This window comes from Eulemur rufifrons, chromosome 3, assembly GCF_041146395.1.
Source record: "Eulemur rufifrons isolate Redbay chromosome 3, OSU_ERuf_1, whole genome shotgun sequence".
Lineage (NCBI taxonomy): Eukaryota > Metazoa > Chordata > Mammalia > Primates > Lemuridae > Eulemur > Eulemur rufifrons.
The window spans coordinates 46,171,425-46,187,858 of NC_090985.1; the positions used below are offsets into that span (position 1 = coordinate 46,171,425).

The 16,434-nt window shown below is 37.9% G+C and overlaps 1 protein-coding gene across 1 annotated transcript; it reads right to left on the reverse strand.

Moving 5' to 3' along the window:
- Positions 1 to 3,768: 3,768 nt before the first annotated feature.
- UTP23 (UTP23 small subunit processome component) lies at positions 3,769 to 10,846 on the reverse strand. Its single transcript, XM_069466064.1, has 3 exons — positions 10,585 to 10,846; positions 5,532 to 5,706; positions 3,769 to 4,285 (listed from the first exon to the last, which is right to left on the reverse strand). Exons 1-3 carry the CDS (start codon positions 10,770 to 10,772, stop codon positions 3,908 to 3,910), a joined length of 741 nt encoding a protein of 246 aa, XP_069322165.1. The 5' UTR covers positions 10,773 to 10,846; the 3' UTR covers positions 3,769 to 3,907.
- Positions 10,847 to 16,434: the final 5,588 nt, after the last annotated feature.

A 16,434-nucleotide genomic window follows, 5' to 3' on the forward strand; every position in this document is an offset into this window, starting at 1 on the left:
CAAACTGGATTTGGGGGCTACTTTGGTAAGAAATTGCTGCTGCTAGAAGTGAGAGGTGACACCCACAAGAGCCACAAGCAGCAAACTCACAGGAAGCAACAGGAAGAAGCAAGTCCTTTCCTTCTCCACCCTCCTTCCAGGTCCTGCTTCTAGAGCCCCTTATTGGCAGAACCTACCAAAAAATAGTTGCTACTGGAGAATTATTGTTTGCAGAGTTCCAGCTCCAGCATCACAATATAGAGCATTAGAAAGATGAACTTGGAATAGACAATCCACCCCTTGGCTACTCAGCATCTACATGCACCCTTCTATATATATTCAAACTTTCACAAATTAACTCCCTGTTTTACCTAATATCATGCAATTATTCTTCATACAAATAAATCAGCATAGTGGACCCATGTGATGTAGCATGGAATGTCAAGATGATCAAGATGTCTGTAGACTATATTATGGCAGAGAGCAGGGAAGCTGGCATATGCACGAAGCAATATTGTGAAAGTGTGCTATTGACCCTATCAAGGAAAAGCAAAGGACTTTTGATGGTCTTCACAAATTGATAAGGAGCAGGGTGGAAGGCAGGGGTGAAGCATTTTCTATATTAGGTGCCAAGAGCTGTGTTGATTTGTTCCAGAAAAGATATTACATCTATAAAAGCTGCCACAAATGAATCACCCCTGATTAACATTAAAAGAATCTACATCATGTTTTAAGATCTATCTGTCTTCTACATAGGTCCAATAGGTGAGTTAAATGGAGATGTAATAGGAATAAATACTTCTACTTCAATCAAGCATTTGATGGTGGTAGTAATCTCTGCAATTGCTCCAATAATGCCCTGTCTTTTGGTTTACTGTCCTTATAGGAAGGAGAAATTCCAACAGCTTCCCCTTCACCTTTCCTACCCTAATGACCCTTTGTCTATAAAAGAGAGTGAGCCAACATAGGGACATAACCAGTTGCCAAGTATATCTTTAACAATTATACATTCTGAAACTAGGGGGAAAAAAAAACAGGGTGGGCTCATGTACCTACTGAGCCCATCGGATTCAAACTTGGCCTATAATTCGATTTATCTATCACCTGACCACCATAAACTCCCACTTTGGTGGGGCAGCGGCATTTTGGAACCTAGAAGTTAGCATCAATTCAGAGCCAGAAATACCCCAAAAGGTTTGAGTATTTCTGTTTCCCCAGAACACATTCCCTCTAGAAAATGGCCACTAAAGGAAAAGGTCCCTTTGGGGAAAGCTTAGGGTAAAATTTATAGTATATACTTGTAGCAGTACATAGGGGTTCTTCCTCAAGAGAACCCACTCTCCCCTTAAATTGAGGAGCCCTGGGCTTGTGAACTGGTTTAGGTCTGGAAATTGGATGAGAAGTTACGACTCTCTTTTGAGGTAGACTCGACCTTATTTCATTTTCATTCATTCAACAAATATATATTGACACATCTTACTCCAAGTACAAACTCTTTGTCATAAATACTATAAAGGAAAATAAATAATCTAGTTAGATCTGACTAAAAATATATTTATAAAACTCCTTGAAGTTAATTTCATACACAATATTATTGATAAATACTAGCATGTCTTGAAATATTAATGAAGCCATCTAATAGCAAAGATTTTAAGATAATTTATTTTACCTTTACCATCCTTCAAATTTTAGCTTTTTTTTCCCTGTGTATATTTTCAAGGAACAATAGCAAATCTATGTAGTTGATAAATACATGTTTGTCATAGGTGCACACACGTTTTTTTTAACTGGGGAGGATGTCCAATTAAAAGTTTGGAGGTGACCAGTCTAAGATCACATGAGAAATCAGTTCCTAAGATCAGTCCACGCAAGTAATCTTTTGACTTTATTTCCAATTAGTTTCTCAAAAAATAAGTACATGTGTATCTTTGAGATGTAAAACTAATTGGGAATTTCCTTTGCTGTACAGAAATGCTTTAGTTTAATTAAGTCTCATTAATTTATTTTTGTTGTTGCTGTATTTGCTTTGGGGGTCTTAATCATAAATCCTTTGCCTAGGCCAATGTCCAGAAGTTTTTCCTATGATTTCCTCTAGAATTTTTATGGTGTAAGGTCCTACATTTAAGTCTTTAATCCCCTTAATTTTTGTATATGGTGAGAGAGGGAATCCAGTTTCATTCTTCGCATGTGGCTATCCAGTTTTCCCAGTACCATCTATTGAATGGGGAGTCCTTTCCCTAGTGTATGTTTTTGTCTGCTTTGTCAAAAATCAGTTGGTTGTAGGTAGATGGTTTTATTTGTGGATTCTCTATTCTGTTCCATTGGTCTATGTGTCTACCTTTATACCAGTACCACACTGTTTTGGTTACTATAGCCTTGTAGTATAATTTGAAGTCAAGTACAGTGATACCCCCAGATTTGTTCTTTTTACTTAGGATTGCTTTAGCTATTCAAACTCTTTTTTGGTTCTGTGCGAAGTTTAGCATTCTTTTTTCTAGATTGGTGAAAAATGACATTGGTATTTTGATGGGAATTGTGTTGAATCTGTAAACCACTTTGGGCAGTATGGACATTTTGACAATGCTGATTTTTCCACTCCATGAGCATGGGATGTTTTTCCATTTGTTTGTGTCATCTATGATTTCTTTCTTCAGTGTTTTGTAATTCTTATAGAGCTCTTTGACCTCCTTGGTTATGTATTAATATACTCCTAGGTATTTTATTTTCTTTGCAGCTATTGTAAACGGTATTGAGTTCTTGATTTGACGCTCAGCTTGATTGTTATTAGTATATAAAAATGCTACTGATTTGTGTACATTAATTTTGTAATTGAGACTTTACTGAATTTATCAGTTCTAGGAGTCTTTTGGTGGAATCTTTAGGGTATTCTAGATATAAAATCATATTGTCAGCAAACAGAGATAATTTAACCTCCTTTTTCCCAATTTGGATGCCCTTTGTTTCTTTCTCTTGCCTGACTGCTTTGGCTAGGAATTCCAGTACTATGTTGAATAGAAGTGATGACAGTGGGCACATTTGTCTTGTTCTGATTCTTAGGGGAAAAGCTTTCAAATTTTCCCCATTCAATACAACATTGGCTGTGGGTTTGTCATACACATCTAGGTTATATGGCTTATTGTTCCTAGGCTACAAACCTGTACAGCATGTTACGGTACTGAATACTGTAAGCAATTCTAACACAACAGTATTTGTATATCTAACCATATTTAAACATAGAAAAGGTACTGTAAAAATCTTGCATTATAGGCTGGGTGCAGTGGCTCATGCCTGTAATCCTAGCATTCTGGGAGGCCGAGGCAGGAGGATAGCTTGAGCTCAGGAGTTTGAGACCAGCCTGGGCAGGAGCCAGACCCCATCTCTACTAAAAATATAAAAAATTAGCAAGGTGGTGCATGCCTGTAGTCCAAGCTACTTGGGAGGCTGAGGCAGGAGGACTGCTTGAGCCCAGGAGTTTGATGTTGCTGTGAGCTAGGCTGACACCACAACACTCACCCAGGCAACAGAGTGAGACTGTCTCACAAAAAAAAAAAAAAAAAAAAATTTGCATCACAATCTTATGGGACCATCACCATATATGCTGTCCCTCACAGATCACAAATTATTGTTACTCAGTGCATGACTGTATTTGCATACAATGTTTCGGGGTGGGAGTTGGAGAACACAGAAGGAGACAATACTTTTTCATTTAAAGACAACCTCCCCAAACCACTAAGTAAGAAAAGTGAACACTATCACATATAAACCCATTCATTCGTTTTATTTTACAAATAATCTTAGGCAAGGCTTATGGGTCAATGTTCATTTACAAAAATAAGTTTAGCCTTTTATTATAAATACTTCTACAGTTTCAAAAATAAATTCATTTTTCACATTTGAATGTCTTTAAAAGTAGCCAAAGGATTCATTATCATTCTGCATTCTGCTTCTCAGAAAGTACTTTTGAGGTAGATCTGTTCCGGATTCTTTTTCTTTTTCTTTTCTTTTCAGAAGTTGATTTTGTGTCCTGTGGCTTTTTCTTTTTCTTCAAACAGCTAAGAGGATTGGGGCCACTGATTTTCTTGTGCTTTTTTCTTCTTCTCTGTTGAGAGTTTTTCAGTAAACCCTGTTCCTCTTTGAGCTGCTTGATACTTTGTTTTTCATGCACTGAGACAAGCTGACCTGACTCTACTGCTTTAACAAAGGCAATTGTTTTGGGAGAAGGTTTGTCCAAGACTATAGTGTTCTGAATAATAAACATGAGAGGAACTCCAGGCTGCTTCTTTACTTTCACAGACAAATTCTGATCCTATTAAAAAGAAAAATAGAATTATTTAGTTCAAATGTCAACTATGGTAAGGTGCCTTAAATAGGTTTTCTGTTGTTGTTTTTGTTTTGCAACAGGGTGTTGCTCTATTGCCCAGGCTGGAGTGCAGTGGCATGATCACAGCTCACTGCAGCCTCAAACTCCTGGGCTCAAGCAAGTCTCCTGCCTCAGCCTCCACAGTAGGAGACCACAGGCATGTGCCAACACACCTGGCTAATTTTTTGTATAGATTAGGTCTTGCTATGTTGCCCAGACTGGTCTCAAACTCCTAACCTCAAGTGATCCTCCTGCCTCCACCTCCCAAAGTGCTGGGATTACAGGCATGAGCCACCACACCTGGCCTTAAAAAAGCTTTTAAAAATTTAAAAAGAGGTATATTAAAAACAAAAGAGATCACAGGTTTTATTTTTCCAATCAGTATGTCTCACTAATGGGGGTATATTTTATAGTAAATAAAGGAAGAAAAACATAAAAACTGAGCACAAACTGTGTAAGTAGCAGCAGTGTGAACTGGATTTATCAATATTCTAGGGCCACAAATTACAAACTAATGCAAAAGTAAATTGTTAGGTGTTTTACCTTGTTACTCCCCTAAGATATTCTTTAGAAAGGGTCAAAAATGCTCAAAGAAGTTGAAGGAATAGGAATTAAGTGGGAATTAGCTGACTCAGATTCTAGATTCAGCTCTGCCTCTGCGTAAAAAATTTCATAATTCGGAAAGTATATTTAAGCAAATCTGTACATATGTGAACTTAATTTATAACAACCCTGAGAGTCTCTCTTCTCCTGTCTCCCAGTCTTGAAAAAGCCTGAAATGTTACATACTGGTGGCACAGTCTTAAACCAGATGAACCATGACTTTTTGAGAAATAGTATGAAATACAGAGACATGAAAAAACATTTACAAATATAGAATGTAAGATCTTTGCTTTACTTATCTTCCCTTCAAGAACCCTACAACAAAACATCACATCTCTATGTCAAAAATTTCTCATATTAAAAAAGGAAACTTCAGTAACTAAAAAGAAAATCAATATGCTCAAGGTTCTCTCCTCAAATTCCAAATGACGATTGCTTTTATTAACTGAAAATTAACTTAAAAGTCTATCATTTTTAAAAGTCTAAACATTTTAACATCACTCCCACCTGTTTTTTCTGATTATAAACAGCTCCACATGAAATAGAAATAGTAACAGTTAAAATTGACTTGTTTTGAAAGTAGTATCACCTGTGTTGCCACAAAATAATGATGAGGATTGCCCTCTTCAACCATGGAAAGCAGACATTCTGATCCACTCACTGGATTCTTGAAATGGGGACAATTTCGAACCTGGCATTTTTGTGCGATCAGTTTTGCCCCATATACGTCTTTTCCCAATGTTTCTAACTCTTTTAACACACATCTGGAAAAAAAAAATGTTATTAGTGGCCCACAATTATAACAGATACATTTCAGTTGTTTATATGAAGTATAAAAAAAAATACTTTTTCAAAAAAGTAAAACTACACCATTACAATCTGAATTTGTCATATGGTAGCTGTTTCTTTTTTTTTTTTTTTTGGTTCAAATGAATCGTCTTCCCTCAAAAGACCCTTTATTTTTTTTTTTCCGATATATTTTATTTTATTTTTTTGTTTTACAGCTCATTATGGGGGTACAAAAGTTCAGGCTATATACATTGCCCATGCCTCCCCATCCCCCCGAGTCTGAGCTTCAATTGTGTCCATTCCCTAGACAGTGCACATCACACTCATCATGTAGGTGTGCACCCATCCCCTCCCCCCATACCATCCCCCGCAGTCAGAACTTCAAGCGTGACCATTCCCCAGGCAGTGCGCATCGCACTCATCAAGTAGGTATACACCCATCCCTTCCCCCCAGCCCCCACCTCTGTCCGATACCCAGTTGGTGTTATTCCCAAATGTGCACTCAGGGAAACCAGTTTGCTGGTGAGTACATGTGGTGCTTGTTTTTCCATTCTTGGGATACTTCACTTAATAGAATGGGTTCCAACTCTCTCCAGGAGAACCAAAGAGATGCCATATCGCCATTATTTCTAATAGCTGAGTAATATTCCATGGTATACATATACCACATTTTGCTAATCCATTCATGAATTGATGGGCATTTGGGTTGTTTCCACATCTTTGGGACTGTGAATTGTGCTGCTATAAACATTCGGGTGCAGGTGTCTTTTTTATAGAATGACTTTTGTTCTTCTGGGTAGATGCCCGATAATGGGATTGCTGGATCGAATGGTAGGTCTACTTGAATCTGTTTAAGGTATCTCCATATTGCTTTCCACAGGGGTTGCACTAGTTTGCAGTCCCACCAGCAGTGTATGAGTGTTTCTGTCTCTCCACATCCACGCCAACATGTATGGTTTTGGGACTTTTTGATAAAGGCCATTCTCACTGGAGTTAAGTGATATCTCATTGTGGTTTTGATTTGCATTTCCTTGATGATTAGAGATGTTGAACACTTTTTCATATGTTTATTAAAAAGCAATCTTAAGCAACAAAAACAAAATGGGAGGTATTAATTTGCCAGACTTCGAACTATACTACAAGGCTGTGGTTCTTAAAACTGCCTGGTATTGGCACAAGTGCAGGGACACAGACCAGTGGAACAGAACAGAAAATCCAAATATAGAACCATCCTCATGTAGTCACCTAATTTTTGACAAAGCAGGAAAGAATATACTCTGGGGACAAGAATCCCTATTCAATAAATGGTGCTGGGAGAATTGGTTACCCACATGTAGAAGACTGAAACAGGACCCACAGCTTTCAGCTCTCACAAAAATCAAATCACGGTGGATAACAGACTTAAATCTTAGGCATGATACAATTAGAATTCTAGAAGAAAATGTAGGAAAGACTCTTACAGACATTGGCCTAGGCAAAGAATTTATGAAGAAGACCCCTAAGGCCATCACAGCAACAACAAAAATAAATAAATGGGACCTGATCAAATTAAAAAGCTTCTACACAGCCAAAGAAACAGTCACGAGAGTAAACAGACCACCTACAGAATGGGAAAAAACTTTCGCATAGTACACATCAGATAAAGGACTGATAACAAGAATCTATTTAGAACTCAGGAAAATTAGTAAGAAAAAATCGAACAACCCTATCAAAAAGTGGGCAAAGGACATGAATAGAAATTTTTCAAAAGAAGATATAAAAATGTTTCACTTTTAAAAGAACAATTAGAAAATGCATACACCAAGTAGAGAGAATAAGAGTTAAAATTTAATGAGTACTTACTATGTTCTAGGAAGCATACAAATTGCTCTTTACATAAATTCTTGCTTAATCTCAAAATAACCCCATGAAGTTAAGCAATTTACCTTAAAAATATGCTTATTTTAGAGCACCCCATTCTGAGAGATTTTAAGTAACATTCCAAAGTTCAAACTAGTAAGTGGGAGAGCTGAGACATGAATCCAGGCAGCCGGACAACAGATCCCTTGCCCCAACCACAGTGTAACAGGGATCTACTTCAAGTACAAATTGGTACACTTTCAAAATATTTCCAATTCAGAAAAGTAACAATTCTCACATCATCAGGTGGTTTAATAACAATCACAACTTCTTTTCACTCTGTATTTTCACATTAATCTAAGCCAGTGTTTCTCAAAGTCTCATGTATAAACTACCCATATCAGAATGACATATGATATTAAATTGTATTAATTTCTAACTCTTCTCTCATCCAAAAATCTGTACCTCTTGTGGAGGAGACAAATATTAGTATTTTAATAAGCTCCTCAGGCACTTCTTCTCTTCCACTAAAAAAAAAAACAAAACTATGAGAACCAATGAGTCAAAGATTTCTTCAATCCTAGCCAGCCTTTGCCAGATTCTTCCTTGCCTCATCTATCACCTCTTTAGATTTGAGTTTTTGTTTTTTTAAGAAAAGAGATTTTGCTTTCTGTAGCCATCAGTTTTGACCTCCATTTTGAGTACTGCTGACTTATTGAATATTTCCTATGCACGTCCTGCCATCAGCTTGTCAAATTCACCATGTCTAAAATCAAACTACTTTCCTTCCTCCAATTTTTTCCTTAAAGACTTGCTAACTCTTTAAAATTATTATTTTTCCAGACACCCTAGATAGAAATCAGAAATCATATTTGATCTTTTCTTCCTTACCCCTACCCCATCAGCTGTTAGTTCTATGTATCTCACTAATGTCTCGTTGTAGAACCCTTGGGTTCCTGCTTTCCCCTCCCAGGTTTAGGCTCCCATTATTTCCTGACTGGACAAACACAAAACAGGTTTGTCTGTCTTTGCTCTATTGCTTCTCCAACTTACCCCTCACATTGTTGCAGTTATCTTTTCTAAGACAAAACCCAGGCCTGATAACAATGCACTAATTTACTTCCTCAATTAACTCCAAATTTCTTCAAACCTGAATATGAGTAAACATAGTATACACAGTAAAATCCCATTGTGACTGTGTGTGCTTGTGTATAAAGTGGTCAAGAAATACATTCTACTGAAAAACAAATGACCCAATCTCTTAAAAACATAAATAGTAAATCATAAAAGGAGGTTACTGTTATAATTTTTTAAATCCTAAGAAACATAGAAATCAAATACAATGAATGTATCTTGTTTACAGATTTAAAAAAGGATTCTTTATCTCTTCAGGATACACACCAGAATTGACAGAATAATACGCTCTAAAATAACCCATCAGTAAGGAGGTGGAAGGTTCAACAAGATTGGCCATGTTGATAATTGCAAAAGCTGGTGATAGATGTTTCATTATATCATGCTACTTTTGTGTTGTTTGAAAAATTCCAGAAGTTAAAATAAATTTTTTTAGAAAAAAATGCTGTAAAATATAATTTCATGCAGTACTTCTCACCTTTTTTATATCACAGCACTGTATTAAAAATTTTAATATTTCTGCTGCTTGCAGCCAGAAGCAACCAATTCAGAAGCACAGGCTATCAAAGGACTTGTCTGACAGCCCTTAAAACGCTAAGCGGATCAAAAATTTAGGGGTATCTGTAACCCAGTTGAGGCACTGTTTGAGAAACAAATATGGAAAGCTGTTCATGGAGTAGTGTTATGTCAGAAAAGCAGACCATCAACATAGTATACACAGTAAAATCCCATTGTGACTGTGTGTGCTTGTGTATAAAGAATTGGATGGATTACACAGCACATGTTAACAGTGGTTACTCACCAGTAGCAGTATTACGAGTCATTTTATTTTATTGCTTTTTTAAAGTAAATATTCTACAATGAAAAAAATATAAGAAATTTCTTACTAGTTCTCGTGATCGAACCTCAATTTACCTTCTTCCTAGCTTCATTTCCAAATATACTCTGTGCTATAACCTCTTCCCCAGGCATTTCATAACTCCATTCTGTTTTTCAAGAGGTCTCCAAAACAGGGAATGTCACTCTTTTCTGTCATTCAAAATAGTCCTCCCCCTCAGGATGTCTGAGCATGTGAAAGGGCTCAAATGTTATCTTTTCTATGAAACCTTCCACAATTCTCTCCTCCCACCCTCCCATCCCCACAAGGGTCCATCCTAAGTGTTCTTGCACTTTGATGAGGTGGGGAAACATTAAACCTGAAGTGAAAACACATCGATTGGAGATTGACTTATGCACTTTTACCGGCCATGAGGGCTGGGAGTTTGTCCTGTTCACCAAAGCATCCTCAGTGGCTGGAGCAATGCTTGGCACTTAATAAAGCCAGTTGAATAAATAAACAACCTAGGGCAAATTGCTTAATCTCGAGTACTGACTGTTATTCTGGGAATCAAGGAAGCTAACTCCTAGGGTGAAGCTTGAAAATTTCTGGTTTAACTAGGAAAAGCTATGCAAACAACAGCAACCACTGAAAGAGGGGTAGGTTTTGGATACCGAAAAATGCTCTAGTACACTATACTCATTTGACCTTACAGGAACCTTCTAAGTGGTTATGATCTCTACTTTGCAAATGAGGAATCCGAGGTTCAGAGAGGTTAAATAACTTGCTCGAAATCATAGAGCTGGTAGGCCTGGGAACAAGATTTGAAGCCAGGTCTATGTGACTACAACACATATTCTTATTCGCCAGGCTAACGACAAGTAATATTTGCAGGGCACTGTACAGTCACCTGACCACCTTAGCGCCTCCAATTAACAGTCAACTCTTCGTGGGCGGGGCGTTTTGCATCTCGTGGGCTCGCAATGGAGGCCTTTCAGCAAAGGCCTCGCCGCTACCAAACCCGCCAGACCCTCTGTGCCTCCTCCCTGCCCGCCGGGCCCACCTGGTGGTGCACAGCTGCGTCTCCCCCATAAGGTAGCGGGGCAGCTGCTCCCGCAGCTGGATGCGGCCTCGCAGCGCTGCCTGGCAGAAGGTGCCGTCCAGCAGGATCTGGTACGGCTCGCGAACTCCGAAATTGTTGCGGAAGAAGCCAAGATGTTTCTTGGCGTGTTTCTGCCTCGTAATCTTCATACTTGGTTTACTGGGACCGAGGCCGCTGGGCTAGGAAGTGACAGCAAACGCCTCACACAACCCTGGTATCCGCATTGCCGGCTTCTCCAGGAAATTATGAGCCCTTGCCCCGGAAGCAAACGTACCCATCTCTCCAGGCCTGCCCCTGGCTTACGTCATGAGCAAACGAGCGCGCGCTTGGACCGCGGTGCACGCGCTTAAAGGGGTGGGCCCTGGGACCCGAGCTTGTGCCTACGTGGGAAAACCGCTAGGGTGTGCCATTACGCGCGGGGGCGCACATGCGCAGTCTTGGGCCAGAAGGGGAAAAAAAAAAAAAAAAACAAAAAAAACCTTCAAGAAGTGTTTAGCACGTTACCTGGCACGTTGCAAACTTCTGAAAGTCTGGCAGTGTAATAATAATCCGTTACAATATTGAGCCTTAATATGTTCCAGGCACTGTCCTGAATGATTTACTCTACGCTATTCCCTTTAATGTTTATAATTCCCAAGTGAGGGAAGGAAAGGGGCCAACATATATTGGACAACTAGACTGGGAGGTTTGTACTGGCTGCTGTCCCATAAAGAAGTTAGGCACGTTCACTAAGGGCACGTGGTTCGTTAGTGCCTGGAATCCATTGCACCTGCCTGAAGTTCATGTGTTCTTGCTACACGCCGCCCATAGGAACTAATGCCAGTAAGGAGCTATGTCAGGGCAAAGGGTGCCACGATTTTGCAGCTCCTCCTCTCCTAAAACCATCCTAAATCACTCACATGGAATGTGTTGGAAGATCTCTCAAGAACTTCATTTTCTCGCAGTCAGAGTCCCTGAACTTGAGTTCTGGTTCTGCCACTAACCCAAGCCATATGACCTTGGATAATTTCCCATGGGTGACAGGTTCAGGTTCTTCGCTGTCAAACTGTAACCGGTTCCATGAACACCTATATGTTTTTTTCTAATCCCTTAACTACTTGACCCTTTGAGTTGTTTCCCAGAAATGATTGACTCAAGTGATCTTTCTGCTTTGGCCTCCCAAAGTGCTGGGATTATTGGCATGAGCCTTCACACCCGGCCTGAAATGATGGATTTCCTACAAGACGAAGGAGTTGAGATTCTGAAGGACCCAGGGCAGACTTCCTAATGCCAAGATCCACCATTCCCCACACCTGCTCCCAATGCACGTAACCCCTTGTGAGATACACCAAGACCTGTCCCAAGGCACATGACCCCTCCTTTAAAAGCCTATGATATCCCTTAGTGAGAGAGACGGATTTGGATTTGAGGCAGCTTTCCCCGTTCTACCTGCAAGACGTCTGTCGTATTAAAAACTTCTTTCTTCCAGGTCCAGGTGGAAAATGGCGCCTGGGCCGTGTCCACACTTTATCCCGGTGCTGGGTCAGTCCCACCCACAGCTCTGTCCAATGGCACCCATGCCGGGAGGACTCAGCTCACATGTTTAAGGCCCTCACCTACTTCGTGGAGCTCCCAGGGGTGGGAGTGAGCATGCCGAATGCCTTCTTGAAGTCATATCATGGAGATCACAAGAGACCTGAGTTCCTCATCTACCCCCATATCCACATCAGGTCCAAGCCCTCTCCCTACGGAGATGGTAACCATACTCTGTTCCACAGCCTTCATGTAAATCTGCTTCCACTGACTGTGAAGATGAATAAAGAGATCTTGGACCACTACCCAGGCACTGGGGACCACAGCATCGGTTTAGACCATTACTCTGCACACGGACCAGATAGGCGCACCTTCTTGTATCAAATGATTATTAGTATACTGATCTTCCATCCCTTTGCTTATGGCAGGAAATGGCTTAAATAAATAACTTTAAAAAGTTATTTTCTTCTTTGGCAACCCTTATTGTCTCAATAATTGAATTTTTGTGCAATGTGTAACTGGACCTAGACTAAACCCCCTTGTGGTTTTGATAACAAAACTGGTTGCCAGCCTAGATTAGTTTTAAGGACTCTTCTATCCATAGTTTTTGACATAGGAAGACTACACTACTAGGCTAGTAACAGAAAGGTACAAAGCTGACTGAAGATTTAGAAATTACTTGGTCAACTTGATTAATGAAGACAGTGAAGCAGAAAATTTTGAGCACCCTAGCAACTAACTGCTAAGTATCCACTTCAATTCAAGACAAAATAATCAAAGGAATGGGGAGTATGGAATTTTGCATTTTTGTCCTAGCCTGGAATCTGTCCCAGATCTAGTTTTGGCTAAAGATTGAAAGAACCAAGACAGAAAAATGATTTACAACGTGATTGAAATGTTTTGTTTGCATTTGGGGTTTTATTTCAATATATAGGCTTATGAAATTGGAACTAAAATCTTCTATAATGTTAAGCCTGACCTGAGTCTCAGCACATCACTTAGATGGCTGCTTTCATTTAGCTGAAAATAAATTTAAGAATTGGAAGCCATGAGAAGTCATTGAAGGGTTGGATTCATAGTCCTTCAGTATAATTGGTTACTACTTTTCAATTTGAATCCTCTCTTTATCCCTGAATGCCAACTCTCCCCCTGGACTATACTTCCACCACAGACAGAGAAATGAGACCACTCCAGCCTTGCAAAACAGTTAAAATATTTTTAAATATAGGCTCACAAATTCATCTACCAGATTCTCATGCTAATTTTTGATACTAAGAAAATTGTTGTGCAACACCAGGGATTTGAGTCATATTCTAGTTTTTTGTTGTTTTTTAATTTACCAGACTGTGACACAATTTTTTCAAGCTCTATGTATATGACAGTGCCAATTTGCACACACCTACCTTTATTATAAAAACATGAAGACAGCCTATAATGGTGGTTATCAAATTTAAAACACAGTTTTCTATTACAGCAGTGTTTCTCAAAACATGGACCTGGTATTAATACATGCAGATAAAGCTCTTAGTGTGCTTGTTTAAGATGTCCATTCCTGATTCAGAGCAAGCATTGAGGGAGAGGGGTACTATTCAGAGAGGAACTGACATTTATAACAATCTCTCCAGGTCATTATTACTATGCTTATTAGTATTCCTAAAGGACCTTTTGTAGTAAAAACAGTAAACCACTGATATTTTCATTAAGCAGTCCACTTAATACACTTTTGTCCAGATGCCAAATGATCTAGTCATAGAAAATCAATATTTGGCCACAACCAAGGCAGAAGCCAAATTTTGCCATTATTGGATGAACTGTTAGATATAAGTTTAAATCTCAAATTTGATTTTGAAAATTATTATAATTCAATTATTAAGAACTTTAATAGCCATGGAAAGGTTTTCTGTCCTTTCTTTTACCTTATAGTAGAGGTGCAATAATACAATAATTATTTAATAATAACACCATTGCTAGCTGTTAGCTTTTTTCTCTGGTCAATACACTGGACATTTTCCATGCTGCACAGACATTCACATTCAGCTTCCGTAGGTAGGGGATTCATTTATTTTTCTTTATTTTTTTATACTCTTCATTTTATTATGCCTGGATCAAATATAATTTTATAATGTTATGTTGTTGAACATGATTTTGAAGTTTTTCCTCATGAAATTTTGATGAAGCCAAGTTGACATGAGAATGATTTATTCTCGAAAGGTGTGACTAATTCCAAATAGGACTTTTCTCATGAAAAATTCATGGCCTAAATGGAATTAAATAGGTAAACATTAAATATAATTCATAAAGGTTATTTTGTTTAATTTCATCAATGTTAGTATAATTTTGTCTAATTTCATCAATGTTAGACATTTCAGCATCTATTGTAATATTATTCTGCCTTATATTCATATTAAAATATTTATAAACATTTGTTAACATTCATTAGCTCAAAAAGAATACAATATTCTTCCTAAATTACCTAGCTAACATACTCTCTAAATAAATAATTTAGCTAACTAAATATTTTAAAGCCACTTAGGTAAACTTCTTTGTATCGATGTCCTATTAAGTTCTTCACTTAGATCTCCTAGAAATGAATCCATCATGGACTGACTTACACTGCAAAATTTCATATATGTCAGAATGTGTTATGAAGGTTAGATCTGGAGACTATAACATTTTAAAAAATAATTTTTGTCTTTTACAAATTATAAAAACAACACATGCTGCTAATAACAAGTGGAAAAACACAAAGATATTCATTCCTTCTCCCCTTAACCATGTAACATATTAACAATCTATTGTGTGTGCCTCTTCAATGTTTCCATATTCACATACTTATATAACATATGCATACATATATACATTCATAGGTAGAGATACTGTTATGCAAAAATGGAATCATATTTTATCACTTCTATACATTTTGCTTTTCTCACCTAACAATCCTATAGAAATCCCCACCCACATCTACCCAAAGTCAATTGGTGGAGTTCTCATTCATTACTTTTAATAGCTGCATGACATTTCCACAAAATCACCAAATGTAATAGATATGACACAGTATGAATTTCTACCTAATAGCCCTCTCTTCTTTATAGTAGTAGGTAAGTGAATCCATTCCCCAGCCTTGTGTGCAGATAGGTGTAATTATGGGATTAAGTTCTAGCTAAAGATATGTAAGGACAAGGGTTGCATGGACTTCTGGGAAGGCTGCTCAAAGCAAGTCAACTTAGCTTGGCAATGAGAACTTTTTTTTCCACCTCTTTCCTTCCTCCTTCCTGGAATTTAGATGTAGTGAATGGAACTCCAGTAGCCTATTTTAGACCATGAGGTAACTTTGAGGATGGAAGCCATGAGCTAATGCTGGCAAAGCAGATAGGAGAAGGAGCTGGGATCATTTGCAACTGTGAAACTGCTTTTCCAAACCTAAAATTCCTACCTCTGGACTTCTTTAACATGAGAAGAAAAATAAAATTCTACCTTGCTTTTTAAAAAATGTTATTTTAAATTTCTTTTATATATATGGCCAAACCAAATCTTGATAAACTAAGTTGAAACTACTCACCAGAATTACAGAATTTTATATGGACAGATGTGTGTGATGTAACATTGATGTTGGCTGGTGTTAGGCAATACAATTGCCCTTCCTTTGAACAAGTACAAAATCTTCATTCATAAGTCTTCTCTAAAAGGTAAGATGTTTTCAAAGTAAAATAAACCAAATCTTTTTTACATACTGTAGTATCTATCTTGACATTTGTTTATATTTAAAATATAAACAACTTGATTTGAATTTGTTTTGTCCGTGAGATGTATCTCCCATTGAAAAAAGTTAAAGATGAAGAACCCCAACCCCAGCTTCTTGGGTAAGGAACATCAAGGAAAAGTTATTGTCATCCAGTTGTCAATTAAAGAAAGAAAGTAGGGTTTCTGTGTCTTGGCCCTGCTAGTGCCAGTGAGCTCTTCCTTTGGGTCAAATAACAAAGGAGAGACTATGTCTTAGAAAAATTTTTCAAGTGATTTCTGTTTGTCAAGGATATTTCTAAATCAGATAGTAACCAGGAAGTGCCTATCATTAGTTATCAGATGACCGTTTTCAGATGACTATAAAATTAGACTAGCAAGTTTGCTTGCTGTAATAGTTTATTTGGATGAAATCATATTTACAGAGAACAAATACTGCCATGTTAAGTAAATTGAAAGGAATTTAGTATTTTACTATAACAGATTTGAGTCATGCTCTCTATTGGCATTTTGCTATAAAATGTTCAATGGTATTAATTAAATGGTGACAACAAAAAC

Excerpts from the sequence above, each read along its gene's own strand:
- UTP23 (XM_069466064.1), bottom strand. The coding sequence starts at position 10,772 with ATGAAGATTACGAGGCAGAAACACGCCAAGAAACATCTTGGCTTCTTC. Across the intron at positions 5,707-10,584 it reads ACGCAGCTGTGCACCACCAG|ATGTGTGTTAAAAGAGTTAG; the intron begins GTGGGCCCGGCG and ends TTTTTTTTCCAG. Across the intron at positions 4,286-5,531 it reads ATTATTTTGTGGCAACACAG|GATCAGAATTTGTCTGTGAA; the intron begins GTGATACTACTT and ends TCTTTTTAATAG.